Below are 18,706 nucleotides of genomic sequence, written 5' to 3'. Positions count from 1 at the left end.
TAAACCTTTAATGTCCAATGAACAGAGTAACTCTGTGTGTAGGGGTCCTTTTTACCACTTCTGTCCACAATTAGTAACAGACGCGGTACCTTCTGATGTGTCTGCGTTTAATCAAAGTCGAGCTCCTTTCCTGTTTGTCAAATCGCATTAACCGAAAACTCTTTCGCCGCCCTTTTAATTTTTCTTCACTGCTTTTGTCTCTGATAATGATTTAACATTAACCATATTTGTAAGAGGTTCAAAGGTTTCCATATTACTGAGGATGGGCAGAGCGGTTAAGGTGTACTCTATTAAGAAAGTACCAGCTACTCTCGGAAAAATTCTGGAATTTGATTTGTGTGAGATTTTAAATGGTATGAATGGCAAAAAAAAAAAAAAAATAAAAATACTGTCGTTCCCCACTGGGACAAGACAGTCATCTGGTGCATTACCAGCACTGAAGTCTTTGGTGTTCCGTATGTATTAGTGTGCATGCCTTTAGATGACCAGTAGGTGGAGCTAGTATAAATAAAGAGAAAGAAAGATCATTCTACTCTGCTCTCGCATTTGCTCCAGTGAACCGTCCTGAAAAGCTTTCTGAAAAGCTTACATTTGTAAATAACACCATACCATTATACAAAACTCTTTATTTGCCCACCTCAATACACCGTTTCCACTAACTGTTATGAGTAATCAATGTTTATTTTATTTTTCTCACTTTATTTTTTGTTCTAATAATCTGGACAAGACAAAAGAGTTCTAAAAACAGCAGTTCCAAGCCTTGTTTAAAGTTTATTAGCAAATAAATTGATATTCTGTGAAGGTATGTTTTGTTGTCAGTCTTTATGAAACTGCAAATGAACAACAGTAATCTTAAATATTTGAACAGTTATTTGTTCTGTAATGTTTCAACCATCCACGCCATTCATTTCAACAATACATTTTCATGAGGACGAAGCTGATGATGTAACACTTTCAAACACAAACACACATAGAAAGACACAGAAATAAATCAATGCTTAACCTTCCCTTTGATGGAATGTCTCATTAAAATGCCTGAGATTTCTTCAAAATTATTATAAATTAAAATAATTCTAAATTAAAATAATAAAATGTATTATTTTTTTATTTATTATTTAACTTTATATCTTGTGTTCTGCCAGGTACTGGAGCTTCTGTCCACCTTAATTCACAGAGCCGTGATGTAATCACATTGTATCTCAGTAGTCATATTAATGTAATGTTAATAACATATTTTCACTCGTGCAATGGTGGTCTCTCTTTGAGGTTCTTTAAACCACTGTAGGCCACATAATCTTATTCAGGTTCCGATCTATGGGTGAGTAAATGTCAACAGTTTCCACTCAATTACACGGAGCATTTACCATGTTTGACACGAATGCTCGTTATGACACTAGCCTCAGACACCTGGGGGAGGCGGGGGGGGGGGGGGGGGGGGGGGGGGTTGCTTTTTGTTGTTTTTTTTTTTAAATTCTGAAAATGACCTAAAATGCAAACAAAACAGTATAGGCTTTGCCATGCTATCAGAACAGGCGGGCTGTGTTGGTGATGAATTTTGGTGGTGAATAAATGATATCTAAAAATGTTAGTGGACTGCACAACACAAAAACCTAATTCTTGCAAGCTGATGGTTTCATAGGCTACATGGCCTTTCACTAATGGCAGGGTTTCCAAATGTGAAATTTTCTGATTTACTCTCATGAGCGGCAAAAAATGAAGTAGCAATTTGCACTACTGCTTTTTAAGAAGGGATATAACACTACTGTTTGCACTTTCACCCTCTAAAGGTCACATACACACAGATATACTTACTTAACTTAAAAAAAATGTAAACAATTACAATATTGTGAAATAACAATCTGCTGAAATAACGTATTATAAAAAAAATCCACTGACAATTAAGTTATAAGAAGAGATTTGACAAAATGGGCCCACGTGTCTAATAGGTTTGAGATCTCCTGTAAGAGAAGAATAGTGCTATAGGACATACATGTTTCAGCCAGTCTTTAACATTTGGTATTAAAATAAAACAAACGCATTTATATAAATAACTGAATCAGCTGTGCAAATGTCAGTTTGGTTTTATGCAACTTGTGTCATACCATCACACTCACACTATCAGAAACTCACATTTGAGTCTGATAACATATTATCCATCACACACACACACACACACACACACACACACACACATACAAACTCATTCACACTTTAAATATGATTGAACTTCATCCAGGTTGAATTAAACATCCTAAGCAGGTTCAGCCTGTATATGTTGTATGACCTGAGCGCGTTCAATCACAGTATATTATACGAAAACAATGTGCCATCACATTCAACTGTGTTAGCCATTTCTCACAGGAAGCATGAGCATCGTTGATCTAACCGTTTGATAGCAGTGCTTTTGCTTTTTTTCTTCCTCGGAATATGTTGAAATTCCCTAACACCTCTTCCGCGTCTTTGTTGTGCCTTTAAGGACGATGTATGGAATTCCCATCCCCCAGTTGTCGCGCGGCCAGTACTGCAGGTCAGGCAGAGAGTACGGAATCTCGAGACTGGCGTCCAGGTAAGCGACGAGAGTGCTGCCGTACGCCGTGGCCACCACGATTAGGATGTGCCTTTAAAAAAAAAAAAAAAAGACCAGAAATATACAAATAAATCAAAACGTTTGAAAAAAAAAAAAATTGTCACAAAAAAAATCTCAACCAAACATAGCACGGATTACAGACAAGCAAAATGAATATCTAGATCTCGAAGCACTCTCACCAGATGGCGTGAAGATAACAGAAGTTGATCCTCTGCCAGAAACTGCAGGTAAAACGGTCACTGATCCAGCAAGAGATAGCGAGGACCCAAAGTCCTACTGACGCATGGGCCAGCCTCAGAACCTTCTGATCTGTGCAACTGCAAGACCATTCGAAAAGACCAGGGAAAAGATAATCGACAATAACAATTAAGGAAGGTTATACATTTGCTGTTACACAAGACTTCAAAAGGTGTGTGGGAAGATGTTACTTTACCTCTTCAGTTCCATACAAAGGGAATAGAGAATGTGAATAGCAAAGAGATTGAGTGCATAGGCGTTAGCTGTTGGTTTGACAAACGAGGAGATGGTGGTAACAACGGTGATGATGAAGACCAGGCGTGAGAAGGATTTCCTACAGGAAAAAAAAAGAAAAAAAAGAAAAGCCATGCAGCAGTATTCGATGAATGACTACAGAATTCAGTGCGTTTAGGGTCAGGTCATGTACAGGTTGCTCAGATTTTAGTTGCCACTGTTTAAGACAGGTTATTCAAGGGGTGTGACTGTGAACTGTACGACGCTCGACAACTGAGTGCCCTTCGGACAAAACAAACTGACGCTAACAACCTCTGAAAACGTATACACTAATTACTGTTGGCCAGTCAAAGTTTTAAGCAAACGGACTAAACCCTTGTTTCAAGTACCTCAGGGATTCTGACCACACAGACCGATAAATATTTAATTTATTTCCCGCCCTGTATTTAAATATTAAAACTTAGTCTACTGCAGACTCATTGAGAAAGTCAGTGAGTTCATCTCCCAAACACTATGGGGTGAACCAACACGAAGCTTCAGGTTAAACAGGGTTACTGTTACATGCACTCAGTCTTGTAAAAAGATACTTTAATTGCTCCCTATTAGTTTAAACCTACAAAAGACGTGTGGTCTTATGTGAAGACATAAGGTGGATCATGGTTTGGAAAAAAACAACAACTTTGGTTTGAAACTACTTAGAGTAAAAATGCTGATATTCTTCATAGTTACCTGTCCTTGATGAAAGAGGGAAAATGCCTGCGTGGAAACCAGAGTGAGTAGCCAATAGCCAGTACCCACAAGATAGACAACTCATCCAGCATCTGACCCATGAAACTCAAAGTCATGTGGAAATATAAGGAGAAGATTCCTGAAGAGAAAGGTGGAAGATGGGTGATAAGAAAAACAGGGTGATGAAGAAGACAGTCGGTTATAGTTATGGTGTTTCAAGTGTTTTAAGTGTTTTAAGCGAATACTCTGTTTAGGAACCCATTTTTCATCAGTTTGGAACATGGAATGTTCCAAAGACACTGGTAGGTTCTGATTGACAAATGTCATGATGTTCCAAGAGAGTCTCATCAATTTTTCTTCCACATTCTTAGACATCTTTGAACATTCTTAGAACATTCTTTGACCCACAAGAAGCTCTGTTTACAGAACATTAGTCTTCAATGTTCCGTACATTCCATTCACTCCGCTATCATTCTTAGAACCTGAAGTTTTTACCTGGATTAATATGTTTAAAACTTCCATTGTGAGCTTTAACCTATCAATATTTCACTGGTCCAAACAGGCTCAGTGTTGCTTGGTTCCCATTAATGTAGCTACCGAGATTAGTGAATGACTGATTGAGAACCTGAATACATGAACTGTAGCATTGTATAAAGTTGATACCTGCTGTTTTATTGATGAGAAAACTACTAAAAGACACGGCAAAGAGTCAAATGGCACTGTGCCCCCAGTTGACACCAGTGCATCCCATTGGATAGAGACAGCTGGTAAATTTGGTTTATGTGTGAATGTTTTATGAATTGAACCACAGGTGAGGTTGCGCGTGTGAATGGACAAGTGATGCGGAGGATGCTTACCTACAAAGATCATCATGATCCAAACCAGATGCACTGCCAAGTTCCTCTCCTTGGCATATGGGTGCAACAGATACAGCATAATGGGGGAGATCACAAAGAAGACAAAGCTGCTCATCTGGGGAATAGAAGATAAAAAAAATAAATAAACATCTATCAGAAACACTGAAGTTAGACATCAAAACCTGTTTAGACTGAGTTAATACTATAAAGTGATTGCTGTGATACAGTACAGTACAGCTAGTGAGTGTGATACAGTTTGGTGGGAATTTCTCAGTGTGAATGCTTTAAGTTAAGTGTTTGTATAAGCTGGATCCTAAATGCTACGTTGTTACCGTGTTGAAGAATTCCACAATATTTTCTGAGTGCTTGTAGTTATCCTCACACCAGTCAACCTCCGAGCTTTCATACGAAAACACGCCTGCCATCTTTTCTAATGAGTAGGTCCCTGTGAGAGAGAGAGAGAGAGAGAGAGAGAGAGAGAGACAGAGGGGGAGAGAGGGAGAGAGGGATGGTGGGAGGGACAGGGACAGAAAGTGAGAGACAGAGAATGACACTTCAGCTTTGAAAGTTCTCATCGATATCATTATTAACATACTAATACGCTATAAGACTGGTATTGCACATGAATTGATTGAAGAACCGACTATCCGTACCGAGGCAATACATATCACAGTTTCTATTATGTATTCTAGCACTAAATATATATGTACAAAAAATCCCCATACATCTATATTTGTATTATTTATTATATTAGATTTGTTTTTACTATAGATTTCGCCCAGTAAGAAAGTCGCGCCCGATTAAGACATAAGCAAACAAACAGATGAGGCCGCGCTGCGGCTGCGCAGATATGGTGCGCTGAATTACGAAATTCCATTAAAAGTACTACCTGGTCAATTACAACCAACCGCTCCAGTGTAACGAGATTAACTTGACTTTTCGCCTTCATAACAATTTACCGGCACCTTTAGTCTATCCTGGCTCGGTTTAAGTCCGAAATCGAAACCCAGAGAGACACTTAACCGCGGTACGAGAATAAATGTCTTAATAAATTAATCGCTAATTAATCATCGAGGATTATTTTCTAAATTCAGTAAAAAAAAATCATAACATCAACTCTATCACAACACTGCATTTGCACAAGTTTGTAAGAAAATCCACAGTTATCAAAACGAAAGCTGTATTCTAGTAGCCTACGGTTTAATAAACTATAACAAGGATACACCGATGACACGAAGGAACCGTAAGAGCCAATTTGACGGAACCTACCTCACGCTTAGAAAACGCATCCACTGACCTTCGCTCCATGTGCCAGCTTTATGTAGGAGAGAAATGTTCCCGATCCTGTTACACGGGTCTCAGGTGTGACATCACCTGGCCGTTTGACGGGCTAGGTAAAACCGAACGAACAGTCACATTCTTCTCCCTATTGTAAAGAAAAACCCGTCGGTGCACTAAAGCCTGCTGACAGTGTTGACAAATTTATGTTTGAAAGCCTGACTAATTATATGGTTTCCACACGAGTGTCGAGGAACTGAACAGGTAGACGGAGCGCCACTTGGCATGGAACACAATCCACCTGTAAACCCAGGTTTCTCCGCGCACCCACCATAATTACCAATCAAATTGTCGGTAGAAGAGTGACGTGTTTACTCTGACAGCTGCCCCCCCCCTCTTCTCTCTCTCTCTCTCTCTCTCTCTCTCCTTTTAATTCCATTCATAATTCAACCAAATCATGCAACAGCGGCAGGCAACTAGTACATTTGAGAAACTCTTTGATATGTGCAATGGATGAGGTGAACTTGGAAGTTGACAGGAGATGCCCGCTTCGACTCATATTTTTTGTAGGCTTAATTCCACAGTGTTTGCTGCTATGACTGTGAAATAGTATGAAATAGCTCTCTTTACATGTCAGTCATGCACTCTAGAAGAATGCAACCATTCGTTTCAGCGGGTATTCATCCGTTTCACTAGAAATGCGCGTATTGTTATGTTGTACCACTCAGAACGGAGGTCTTCTCTTTCGATGCTTGATGGTAGCTGCCGTATAAGAGGGATCAGTTGCTTATAAATACGTTTATTTGCAATCGTGTTTATGACGAATACAAGGCTTTGCTGCCATGAGTACATTACAGTCGATAACACGAACAGGTTGTGTATCACGCCACGGAGGGAACGGTTAACAAATATGTCACATGTCATAGCCTATACTGCATAGGAACCAGCGTGACTGGTGTGTGCCTGTAGTCTACCATGGTAAATGGGCCATCTGAAAGCAGAACTTGATCGTGTTTCGTACCACTTTTAAAAATAAAACTTTATAGAAACGCAGTGGATCGCGCCGTCTTGATGTGTGCGTGAGAGCCGATGCAAATGTGGTAAGAAGAGTTAGACAAGAGTTAGATCAACATGCGATTTACATAGATGTTTAGCATGGTAAATGCATAAGACTTTCTTGCCCCTTTGGAATGCACCTGCTGTTGGACCAGTTCTCCCACGTCTTCCATGGTTGCATTCACGACACAAAGTAGCTTGAATTCTGCGACTTTAACAGACACATCCATTTTTCCAGTGAAGTGTCCTTAATTTGACACACATGTCAAGGCTAACACCTGAGGGAACACAGGTCAATGCTAACACTTAAAGAAACACCTAGAGTACATAGAGTCTTAGACATACTCTTAAAGATAAAAATAGAATGCCTTGAAGCATGATGGTTTGCAACTGAATTAAATCCCTCTCCAAAATATTTCAACAGCGATTCAGTTTTATAAAACACCGTCAGACAGAGTATATAATAAAACTCCTGGTATGATGAAAATGTTTCTCCCTTCTTTTTTTTTTTTTACTTTGTGCTTTGGCTGACTTGATATAACAAGGAGTATGTTTCCTTGATACAATAATGTGCAGTGTTGTAAGTTCTGTAACAGTCTTAAGTCAGTCGGACTATATTGTTTAGCTCTAATTCAAGAAAGCTTAGAGCATTCAAGAGTTAGACTCTCCAGGAACTTAGTTATTAAAACAAGTAGTAGATTGTATCAGCTACATGTTGTTCAAAAACTGAGGTAATTCACCACCTTTTGACTGATTATCAGATGAGATAATCGTAAGTTGGTGTGTGTGTGTGTGTGTGTGTGTGTGCGGGTGGGTGTGCATATGTGAGACAGAGAGGGAGATTTTTTTTTTTTTTTTTAGATTTTTTTACACTTCTTTAGCAGTACCCAAATGGCAGGATTTGCAGAGCCAAGTATACTTAGAAAATAATATAATACAAATTATACCATGTAACACTGTCATATAAACTTGCCCATATTTATGGAGCACTTCAGATTTTGTCATCAAGGTTAAAAAACATCAAGAAATAAATCAAAGAAATGTGAAGTTTTTCCTCCTGAGTCTTGGGGTACTGGTTTGTTAAGAGAAAAAAAAAGAAAGAAAGAAAGAAAGAAAGAAAACAATCATTCAGTGCGCTTAATTTTCAGAAGCTTCAAAAGAGCCTATAAAATGGTAAACCCTGTGGATAAACCCTTGAGCTGGATTCGGTACTCCTCTGTGTCGTTCATGAACTTATGCACAATGTTCTTTCACCTTACATTTGTCAGTCCTTGGAAAAAACCTATAAATTGGCCAACAGTGGCTCTGTGTGGGCTTATGTAGATAGTGCAGGATCATGCCCGTTGTAAAAGTCACAACTTGCGTTGCAAAATTATAGCCTTCTGTCTAAGAAAATATAATACTTCACAAGTTATAAAACTGTATCCATTTCGAGCAACAAGCGCACGATCGTAATACCATTTTTTCATATTTACTTTTCTTTTCTTTTTCATTTAAAAAGTGCAGAGTTGGAAACGTCTTCTCAAATCTGACTTCTTACACCTCAACCAATGGCCTGGGGTCTCATTATCGCTCTCTGAGGTGTCATTTCTTGGGTGAACCATCAGTGTGGTCAGTCCGAGAAAAGGTATCAGTGCTGCTTAGCTGAGTCACACACAGAGTTGAGTCAGTTCTCAGATCTTCTCCACGTAGTTTCCTGGGAAGAGTCCCTCTTTTCCTCTAAATCTGCCCTTCCACCAGCCTGAAGGATCTATGGAACCAAAACATTTTGTTTAGTCATAAGGTACGTGCATACTGTATGTATTTTACTTAAACAGATGTAGTGATTGATTTTGAAAGCGTATCTTGTTGTTTGCCACTTGTGATCACTTTTCTAGTTCCCACCCTGAGACCTTATTAAACAGAGTACTTCCCTCTTACAAAGGATTAATACACCTGATTAGACTTATCAGGTTCTTAGTGACTGATGAAAAAGTTCAGTCAGGTACGCTGGTACTAAACCAGACTGAGGAAACAAATGAACTTTTACTGAGCGAGATGTCGGGACTATCGGTAAGGAACACTAGGCTGGAGCAGAGACTGTTTGTCCTATGATCCTTTTTTTTTTTTTTTCCTGTTTATATTATTGATTCATTCCTGTTTATGCCTGTTCTTCCCTATTTATTAAGTGTCTTTCATCTTCCTGCCCGGCACTTACCTTCGTTAAGTAATTCAATGATGTCATTGACCTCAAAGCTCAGCTCGTCCGTGTCCTGGCCAGCGTACGCGTACAGTGCCTTACAGCGGGGACCTTGAGGGGTAGGTAGGGGGCGAGATCTGTTGGGAGCAGGAGGTGGGCGCTGACCAATACTCTTCTTCCTTTGCATTCTGGGAGCACAGATAGGAACAGACGGTTCCGGATCGTTATTGACAAAGCAATTAGATTTGAGGTGAAAGTATGAAGGCTCCACATAGACAAGAAATAGACAATCATTAAAAAAAAACAAAAAAAAAACAGACAAGAAATTCAAATGAATGTCAAATGAATGTACAAAATCTTGTATCCCTGCTATTTTACAATTATTATGATTTTGCCGGCAATGGGATTAATAATAATAATAATAATAATAATAATAATAATAATAATGTTTATTTAGAGCCCAATATCACTATTTATAGTCTCAAAGGGCTTTACATGTCTATAACAAACTCAAATCAAAATTATATCATGCATAAGTTCGAGAAAATAGATTAGTCTTTAGTTTTGTTTTAAAGGTATTGAGAGAGTTTGCCTCTCAGACTATTTGTTGAAAATGTGTTTTCAATCAGCTCAACGAATGAATGCAAGAAACCATGCAATGCTTGCATGCAAACTCGACACATTAACCAACTAAAAGGTGGAACCATGGCGTGTGTTGTTTGTGGTGTGTGTTTCTGGTGTATTAATAGCCTCACCCAGACATGCCCTGATCTGGGACGTTGAGGAAGTCTGTATTAGCTGACTGGTTTTGCCTCAGGCCGCGCTGGTTCTTCTTAGATCCCTGCCTTGGCAGCACCGAGCTCGGGGGACGGCCCTGCTTCATGGGGGTTGAATAAGTCTGTTCCCTTTGGTTTGGTTGGGCGTGCCCGCGAGAGAACTGCGCCGCTCCGTTCTGGTGCCCTTTGTGGGGGGGAAAAAAAACAACAAAAAAACGAAAAAACGGTATCATCACAATATTCCTCTCTTTTTTTTTCTTTTTTTTTTAGCTTCAACTGAACCAAACATACAACTCGTGATGAAATAACATATTTGTTAGGGACCAGCCCTCCTAATGGGATTAATCCCTGGCTTGTGCTGAAACGGAAAACATTTACCTCCATGGCGCGGCTGATTCCTGCCTCCATGGCTCGGCATAATACCTTTCCTTGAAGGCTCTAAAGAGGACAAACAAATTGTCTTCTTTTAAAGACAAAGCGCGATGAACTTTTCAGCGTTCACTTTAGATCCCACACATCGTTCCCCCCCCCACGCCCCCCCCACCCCCAGTGCCCATCAGCCCCGTCACTCACTAGAAGTTTTTGGAAGTCCATCTCCTATCGTAACAGTGAGGGTTTTTCCTCCTGGTTTGATCTGAGCCATGTCACCCTGACCCTTCTGGAAAACCACGCAGCGGGAGCCACCTCCGCCCCAGCCTTCCTTCTTCACCCGAAACTCCAACCTGTGGTAAAGTAACAAAGAATATTAGGGCAGAGGAAAAATACACTCTTCAACTTTAGAGGACCATGACTCACAGGGTGAGTCATGCTCTTCTAAAGTTGAAGAGTGTATTTCCTGACATGCTAACACATGCTAATGTCTAGGTCCCTGACATGCTAATACGTGTTAATGTTTAGCCGATATGATGCCATTTTATGACAAGCTAATATAACTTTTCTCAAGTCATATTCACTAACTTACTCCTAAAAAAAAAAAGTTACGGTGCAACTTTGAAACTCTTTGTAGGTTTAGGTGAGTCTAGTCCTGTACCTGTCACTGAAAGACAGGGAGAGTTTGTTTTTCGTCTGCTCCTCGTAACGTTTGCACAGGAGGCTGAGGAATTCGGTTTTGAACATGGACTCCAGCAGACTGTCATACTGAGCCTCATGAAGGATGAAGAAGTCGTCTTGTCTTGTGCTGGAGAGAGAGAAAGAAGAAGAGGAAAAATGAAACAGAAAAGCGAAATGGATGAGAGCCGGGTGATAAAATAAGACCAAGATCATTTACAACGCACAGTCAAAGTTATCAATAATCTGACAGGGTTTTATCATACTCTTTCAAACTGTGTCTTAAAATATCTCTCATGCACGCAAACACACACACACACACACACACACAGAAATACACACACACACACACACACAAACACACACACACAAATACACACACACACACACACAAACACACACACACACATAACAAATGTATGTGGCATTGGGGGTTGAGCATGAGATTTGGCAGAACACATTTTAATTCATTTCCTGTTGATTAATCTGGAAAGTAGCCGCTACCCATGTGCAACGAGACGGATGCCACCTCGCCGAACAACATTTACTCATCTGTGGTTTTACTCTCTGGTCATGTGGCAAATATGTACAGAACGTGGGCGAAAATGTATCTCAGGTTTCACATTAAGCAGAGCCCTCACCTCAGCGAGACAGTACGTATGCTGCTGATTTCCAGCTTGCGCTTTAGCACCTCTTTAATTTGCCCTTTCTCAGGACCCTTCTTCACTTTCTCACGACCAATCAGGTAGATGCCCTTGGGGGTCAAGATGAGGTCCCTCTTGATTGACTGAGGAGAAAGTCAGAAGATGGAGACATATCTGTTTTTTTCCTTTCTGGATTGGCCGATTATACACACATCAAGGGCGTAAAAGAATCATCGTATTTTTAGCGGAACTTGTAAAGTCTCACAGGAAAACCTTACCTTGAACCTGCGGTCATACTTGTTGACCGAATCAGCAAAGTCGACTCGTTCTCTCTTGGCTAAGAATTGCCTTAGCTCTGGTCTCTCCTCCATGCCAAGGTAATCCCCAACAAAATTTCGATTAATACTGTTCCTACGGCGTTCCTTAGAGTTATACAGGATGTCAGAGGCTGGATAGGAATGAAAAAGGGAGAGAAAATAAGAGAGTGAAGGATTGAAAGAAAGAAATGGTCATTTGCTATCATTACAGAATATTTCAGTGAATACTCTCAGTTTTTTTTTGTGTTACAGCATTACACACTCATGACCTTTTTAGTTATGCCTCCAACATTCACACTCACCCTCTTCCCTCATCTGTTCATATTTCCTTCTGGCGATGTATTTCCTCCAAGCTTTTTGAATAGTCCTGGCAAACGAGTCAAACTTCCTTTCTCTCATCTCCTCCAGCAAGAACAGCTGAAGGTCACAGAACGAGGAGATTAGTGGCAAGAAGAACTGCTCACCTGGAGCAAGTCAACCAGAGACGGACAAATTTGTGGAAGTAGTATTTCTACACGCGCCGGTGATGTGTAGACTACATCTACTGGGCATGTGCAGACTTAGGATCATAATTCCAGCACAGTTCCATAAATGTTTACTCAGACATTTTATAAGCCATTTAGATCTATTCGAGTTATTGCCAAAATGTCATTTCTTTAATGTTTCTGCCATAACAGAATCAGAATCATAATTTTTTTTTTTCAAACTCAGTCTTGGTTTGATAGATAGTACGTTGAGGTTCAAGTTCCTGCCAAGTAGCCCTGTAAGGTTTCTCTTTTTTTTTTTTATGTAAAAGGAGTCTCTGAAACAATCATGAATCGTGATTTGGAGCCTTACCGACTCTGGGTTCTTCACGAACACCTTGGTGCGTCCCATCTGATACTGATCTCTTTCCATGTTGACGGCCTGCAGGAGGTGGAGTACCCCCTGCTGTTCCGCGCCTCTCCACTGGGGCCACGTCTCAGGTGTTAGAATGGCATACCTGAGACGGAACGCAGAGGTTCACTCGCTGGACAAGCAAAGAGACCATTGCACCGAATGGATGTTCTGATTGATCAGTTCAGCTACATTTACAATCTGTCTGCCTCACCTCTGCAGAAACTTCTGGAAGATTCGGCGATAGGCAAAGCCGGCACGTCGTACTCTGATGTTCTCGCGTAAGCCTAAGTATTCTACCTGGTGTTTTACCCTTTAATCACAAAACAAGTCAAATATTTCATTTGAGTATTTATTTATTTGTTTGTTTGTTTGTTTTGGCCAAATATCAGCTCTGTATGATACAAGAAGCACATCATGTCATGTACATAGCTAATATGATGATATATATAGCCTATTAATGTTAATGATATAGTTGATATTGTTCTTGTAAATGTTGCAGTCTGGATAACTGCACTCTGGGTAATGTAGTGTGGAAGGAGGAAAGGGAAGGGTTGTAGTCCAAGACTCACCTGCTCTCCTCCCAGTCTTTGGGTCTCTTGGTCTCATTTGGTTTGATACAGCGTATATAGTGGGGGGTGCACTTCATCAGCGTATTCACCAGTTCATTGGCTTGTCTCTGAAGGTAGGACAATGTGATTGGTCATTAATCTGTTAGCAGCTCATAACATAACTTAATGTTTAATTGGCTTCAGAGGTATGATTCCAGCTGTTTAGAGCTGAACAGCTGTGTCTCTTACTTTGATCTTTGAGCTTGCTGTGGTGGGCCTGCCTTTCTTGTCTGTGTTGAGATTTTCTGGAAAGAGGCTACAAATGAAGTCACTTTGGTGACAGAAAAAAAAATGAGAGAGCTTAGACTTGTTGGATCATTTTCATAGCATTTCAAGTTTATCAGGCTTTATATAGCAGGCAGTCTAACAGCTAAATGTGTTAGACATACAGACAAAAGTTATGGTTTGAGGCTAGTGCTGGCTACACTGTCACTCCTCTCCCAGTTACAGACCTTGGTAGTGTTTGTGTCTTGGTTATGTTTATGTTTATGTTTAAGGCTGGTCACAATGATATGGAGGAGTGTAATATTTCAGGAATTATGTATTGAAAAAAGACTCAGCCACCTTACTCAAAGCTACAATTCAAACTGATCTCAGCTGATTTTGAGCTTCCATAAAAAGTTTCTAGCTTCTGCAATGACAGCTTACAACTATAGCTTCATTTTCTCCAGCCATCGTGAAAAAAAAAAAAAAAAAAAGTTTCTCTCACTGTTCGCTGCTTTGCATCAGCTCGATGAGGTCAGGAAAGAGTACATCTCTGTTTCTCTCACAGAAGCCAACGATGTCATACGACACCTGGTTGAAAGAGCGAGAGAGAGAGAGAGAGAGAGAGAGAGAGAGAGCAAGAGAGAGAGAGAGAGAGGAGAATTAAACATCACGACATGTTAATATCCATCAGAATCGTTTCTGGTTCATTTCTACTCACTTTCCCCGCGTAATGATGGATGACGAAACCAGAATTCCAGTTGTTGAAGTGGTCGTGTGTGCCCACAGCTGCCTGTAATTTCTGCAGTAGGGTTCCATCTGCGCCCTCGCTCTTGGCGTGCATAGTGGCACACACATCGTCCAGTACACTCATGATACCAGGTGGACTCTAGAAAGAGGTAAAGTGGAACTCACACTTTTGCAGTAATTTCCCTGGCATATACAACTTATAAGGTGGTAGAGACCAATTAATCGTCACGAAAGATGCTCAGTGAACAGATGTGTGTTTTTCCGTGAGCTTACTTTATTCTCAATGAGGTCGCACACAATTTTATTGTTGAAGTATTCAATAGGGGTCCATTTAATACCCTCCTGAACATACTCCTCCTAAAAGGCCAAAAAAAATAGGGGGGGGGGGGCAATAGCATTTGACAAACGTCCGGAAGGCTTTAGTGTTTATGTCACACAAAATCATAAAACAAAAACCAAAAATATAACAAATGAACAGATTAAGGCAATTCTGTACCTGCTCAGCCTTCAGGGTAAGCTCGATAAAGATCTGCTGCAGCTTCTCATTCACAAAATTAATACAGAATTGTTCAAATCCATTCCTCTGTATTCAAAAAAGACAGAGAGAGAGAGAGAGAGAGAGAGAGAGCGAGAAGAAAAATGAATTATTAATAATGTACAGACTACACAAAAAGTAGTGTCAGCTGTTGAAAAACGAGAGAAAAAAAACAAAGCTGAAAAGAATGACCTGGAATATTTCAAATCCGTAAATATCCAAAACTCCGATGCTAAATTCCTCATGTGGTTTCTGCATGGCCTGGTTTATAGCCTGTTTAGGGGAAAGAAAAACAAAATAATACCAAAAAAAAAAAAAAAACAGTTACTGGTGTCTAATTTTTTAGCAACTCTCTAATTTCAAAGCTTTGTACGTCTTTGTTTCGCATGTGCGTATGTACTAAAATTCAGACAGTATCCTCTAACCTCCACTAAATAGTCAAAGAGGCGTGCGTATAGGGCTTTGGAGAGGGCGTCACGTGTGTGATTAGCCTGCTCCTGGTTCAAGGTCACGGTGATTGACTCGGACTTGCCACCCCACTTAGAGTCCATCTTTCGGCTGGTCAACTTATCCTGCAGTCGACTGGGGTCGATTCCCAGCAGGTAGGCAGGAAAGGCTAGCACTGAAACGAGACCACAATATTCAGCATTCTGTACTGTCGTGAGCTTGTGCCCTGATTATCATGCTGTATTATTAATGCTAGCATATTTTCAACAGTTTCTTTTTCTGTATAATCACATTTGCAGCCAGAAACCTCAACGAGCACTGAAATTTCTGCTCCCTTTGGCGACCATGCGAGAGCGTGCGTTTCGATTCAGATACGACGGACTGTGTTGGTCACTCACGGTCAGTGCTTTCCACTTGCGCGTAGTTTCCGGCTTCTATGAAGCTGATGTTGCCCAGGTGCAAGATTCCCGCTATGATCTGGAGAACCAGCATCTGACAGTTTTGCGAGATGCCAATCACTTGCATGGCTTCCTGCAGATAGAAACACCAGACCATCAACCAATCAGATCAGACAAATCCACTGTAAAGAGGCTATATACATCTAATCCATACATTTAATTACACATTGTTTATAAGATCTAAAACCAAACGAGCTCTCAGGAGACAAGGCAACGACAAGACATGGACTATGTTTCAACTTCAAAATTTCCAAACTCTAAAAACAGACAGCTGGAATGTACCATCGTTTCTTTAAAACTTAGAAAAAAAAAAAGACAGTTGGCACGTACCATCATTTCTTGAAAGTCCTTACTATCATTAGTGCCATCCACTTTGTATGTGCCAGATTGGTTCAGGTAGTTGTAGTAGTCTGGAGTCATGATTCCTAATGCTTCCCTCTGCTGAGCAGATGCTCCCTCTATTAACTAGGAGGAGGGGAAAAAATGCAGGTATTTAACCTCTGTTCCTCTTCGTGAAGGGGAGTTGAAGTCACACTAAGTATTTCTGAAAACCATCCTTCAGAAATGTCCTTAAAAGAAACTCATGCTGAGAGTGAGATAATTAACTGGGAAAACAGGTTTATAAAAAAAAGGGGGAAAAAAAACAAAACAAAACAAAGCAAAACAAAAGATTATCCGCAATGAGAATAACATGTTTTCACTTGACTGAATCTGTCGATATCTGTCTGCAGTGACATAATAGATGAAAATGAAAAAGAAAAAAAAAAAGGTACACCATTAAACCAAGAAAAGGTCAAGGCTCAGAAACAGGTTAAGGATCACACACACACACACACACACACACACACACACACAGAGTCCTCCTCACCTGATAGAAGACATGGAAGTTCCTCTCATTCTCATTTTGGCTCACTACTCTGGACTTCTCCAGCAAAAAGTTGGAGATTTTGCCTCCATCCGGCTCTCCTCCTCTACTGAACTGGATCTCAAAATACTTACCCTGTGTATCGAAAACATGAATACAGTTACATTACGATGAGTCCTTTATACGACACGAAGAGGTCAGGGTTGGATTTCGATTTTAGTAACAGCATAAACTGATTGGCTTTCGGGATGTGCGGTTGTGAACGGAATATTTTGGAGTGCTTCGGGGTGTCGACTTACAAAACGACTGGAGTTGTTGTTGCGAACAGTCTTGGCATTGCCAAATGCCTCCAACAGTGGATTGGACTGCAGAATTATATCTTTTACGTGCTGGTAAAACACACACACACACACACACACACACAGACACACACACACACACACACACAGATTTCAGCATCTGGTATCTGAAAATTAGCATGGCTTCACATCTTAATTTCCCCACCCTGACAGGTGTCTGACATGAAGGTCAAATCGGACTTTCGCCCTCGCAGGTCAGAGAGGGCCGCAGGTTTACCTGCACTTTTGATCCTCCTCCGGACACTTTGGAGATGTAGCCCATGATGTATTTAGCAGCCACCGTCTTTCCTGCACCACTCTCTCCACTGACAAGAAAAGATTTTAAGATTTTAACTCGATTTTAATGTGGGCACGTCGTTTAAGTCACAAACCCATGCGCGCGCCCGCGCGCACACACAAAAAAAGACAGAGTTGCAAGACAAGCTGCAAACATGGTGAAAACAGGTCACAGGAAGCGAGCACACTGAAAATCAGAGCTAGCAGACTGAAAATCAACGGTGTAAAGTGACTGTTAAAATACGCTACAATTTAGTTGAAATTGCGAAAAAATCCTGACAGGGAAGTTAAGGGAGGTGTGCTCTGGTGTGAAACCATATATGTCACCATATATGTCCCCTCCCACAAGTGAGAGCTGTCACCATGGGCTGTCCCTAGCGGTGGGGAAGAGAATCGCCCGACCGGCGATTCTCTTCTAAGGAAGGAAATGATGCTGAACCGGTTCCTCATTTATTCTGAGAAACTGAACGCATGTGAGCTTGAGCCGCAGTTGGCCTTCATAACCGTGAGATCATAAGAGTTTAAAAAACCTCAGAAACCCTACACTGCGTCTTTTCTGCATGCTTAAATCTACTCTGCACGTCCACCAACGGGACCTACTTCACCCATCCCTCTTTAACTCATCCACTTTTTTTTTTCCTGTCTTTTTTTTTTTTTTTTAAATTATTGGGATGAGCTGATCTGACCTCGCGAGCGTGTCAGTCAGAGAAAACTAGACTTTAGTTCATCGGTATGACACACTGAGAGTATTTTAACCAGAAACTAGAAAAGTCTGAATTTGAGAAGCACATACAGTTGTCCAGAGTTTCATAATTAAACACACAGACTGTCACTCTAATGGAGAAGTGGACTTTCAGCTCACCTGATGATGACACACTGGTTTTCACTGTCAATCATCATGTTCCTGTACATGTTGTCTGTAAGAGCATAGATGTGCGGAGGGTTCTCGTACTGGGCCTTTAGGAGAAGAAGAGGATGACAAAGAAAAGTTCAACAGAGAGACAAAAAAAATGAAAGTCACGTCGGGGAAATAAAAAAAAAAAAAAGTTTATGATTTTCGCGAGGGTTTTAAAATCCGTAAAAGCTGAATGTACGGGTTTCTGCGCGGTCTCCGTGCATGCGCTCAGGTCTGCAAAAGGCATGAGCTGATAGTTGTTCGAATTCATCGGTAGCAATAAAGGGAAGGTTCCATATGACTGTATGAGTGGGGGAAAAGAAAAAGAGTGCATTTGACTCACTGCTCCTTGGTAAAGTTCAATTTCTCGATCCGTGAAGTAGGGCATCTGTTTGAATGGGTTCACTGATATCAGCACTGGCCCAATATATGTCTACACATGACAGTCAAGGACAGCTGCCTCTTTTAGGACAATCAAAGCGGCGTTTT

The 18,706-nt window shown here is 40.6% G+C and overlaps 2 protein-coding genes across 2 annotated transcripts in view; both read right to left on the bottom strand.

Annotated features, from left to right (window-relative positions):
* Positions 1-2,440: 2,440 nt before the first annotated feature.
* acer1 (alkaline ceramidase 1) lies at positions 2,441-5,090 on the bottom strand. The gene is made up of 6 exons (XM_030785150.1): positions 4,977-5,090; positions 4,645-4,759; positions 3,788-3,926; positions 3,021-3,158; positions 2,767-2,904; positions 2,441-2,618 (listed from the first exon to the last, which is right to left on the bottom strand). The coding sequence occupies exons 1-6, from the start codon at positions 5,067-5,069 to the stop codon at positions 2,441-2,443; spliced, it is 801 nt and encodes a 266-aa protein (XP_030641010.1). The 5' UTR covers positions 5,070-5,090.
* A 3,561-nt stretch (positions 5,091-8,651) lies between these two features.
* The window catches only part of myo1f (myosin IF), a 14,977-nt gene continuing 4,922 nt past the window's right edge, over positions 8,652-18,706 (bottom strand). The window contains exons 3-28 of the mRNA XM_030784320.1: positions 18,561-18,650; positions 18,185-18,279; positions 17,264-17,351; positions 16,987-17,076; positions 16,691-16,822; positions 16,153-16,287; positions 15,763-15,895; positions 15,343-15,539; positions 15,110-15,190; positions 14,879-14,965; positions 14,656-14,739; positions 14,354-14,521; positions 14,138-14,223; positions 13,618-13,699; positions 13,390-13,496; positions 13,032-13,130; positions 12,779-12,923; positions 12,244-12,358; positions 11,903-12,072; positions 11,622-11,767; positions 10,964-11,110; positions 10,507-10,655; positions 10,312-10,371; positions 9,913-10,117; positions 9,176-9,345; positions 8,652-8,728 (exon numbers count right to left, since the gene is read on the bottom strand). Of these exons, the coding sequence (XP_030640180.1) occupies positions 8,652-8,728; positions 9,176-9,345; positions 9,913-10,117; positions 10,312-10,371; positions 10,507-10,655; positions 10,964-11,110; positions 11,622-11,767; positions 11,903-12,072; positions 12,244-12,358; positions 12,779-12,923; positions 13,032-13,130; positions 13,390-13,496; positions 13,618-13,699; positions 14,138-14,223; positions 14,354-14,521; positions 14,656-14,739; positions 14,879-14,965; positions 15,110-15,190; positions 15,343-15,539; positions 15,763-15,895; positions 16,153-16,287; positions 16,691-16,822; positions 16,987-17,076; positions 17,264-17,351; positions 18,185-18,279; positions 18,561-18,650 (3,138 nt within the window). The remainder of the gene's footprint in view (positions 8,729-9,175; positions 9,346-9,912; positions 10,118-10,311; positions 10,372-10,506; positions 10,656-10,963; positions 11,111-11,621; positions 11,768-11,902; positions 12,073-12,243; positions 12,359-12,778; positions 12,924-13,031; positions 13,131-13,389; positions 13,497-13,617; positions 13,700-14,137; positions 14,224-14,353; positions 14,522-14,655; positions 14,740-14,878; positions 14,966-15,109; positions 15,191-15,342; positions 15,540-15,762; positions 15,896-16,152; positions 16,288-16,690; positions 16,823-16,986; positions 17,077-17,263; positions 17,352-18,184; positions 18,280-18,560; positions 18,651-18,706) is intronic.

This window comes from Chanos chanos, chromosome 9 (genome assembly GCF_902362185.1).
Source record: "Chanos chanos chromosome 9, fChaCha1.1, whole genome shotgun sequence".
In the NCBI taxonomy this organism is placed as follows: domain Eukaryota; kingdom Metazoa; phylum Chordata; class Actinopteri; order Gonorynchiformes; family Chanidae; genus Chanos; species Chanos chanos.
Note: the sequence above shows the minus strand (reverse complement) of the source record. Positions and strands in the feature narration are given on the sequence as shown.

Coding starts and splice junctions, on each gene's coding strand:
- acer1 (XM_030785150.1), bottom strand. CDS start 5,069: ATGGCAGGCGTGTTTTCGTATGAAAGCTCGGAGGTTGACTGGTGTGAG. Junction 3,159..3,787: donor CCCTCTTTCATCAAGGACAG/GTAACTATGAAG, acceptor TTTTTCCTGTAG/GAAATCCTTCTCACGCCTGG. Junction 2,619..2,766: donor TGTTATCTTCACGCCATCTG/GTGAGAGTGCTT, acceptor TTTTTTTTAAAG/GCACATCCTAATCGTGGTGG.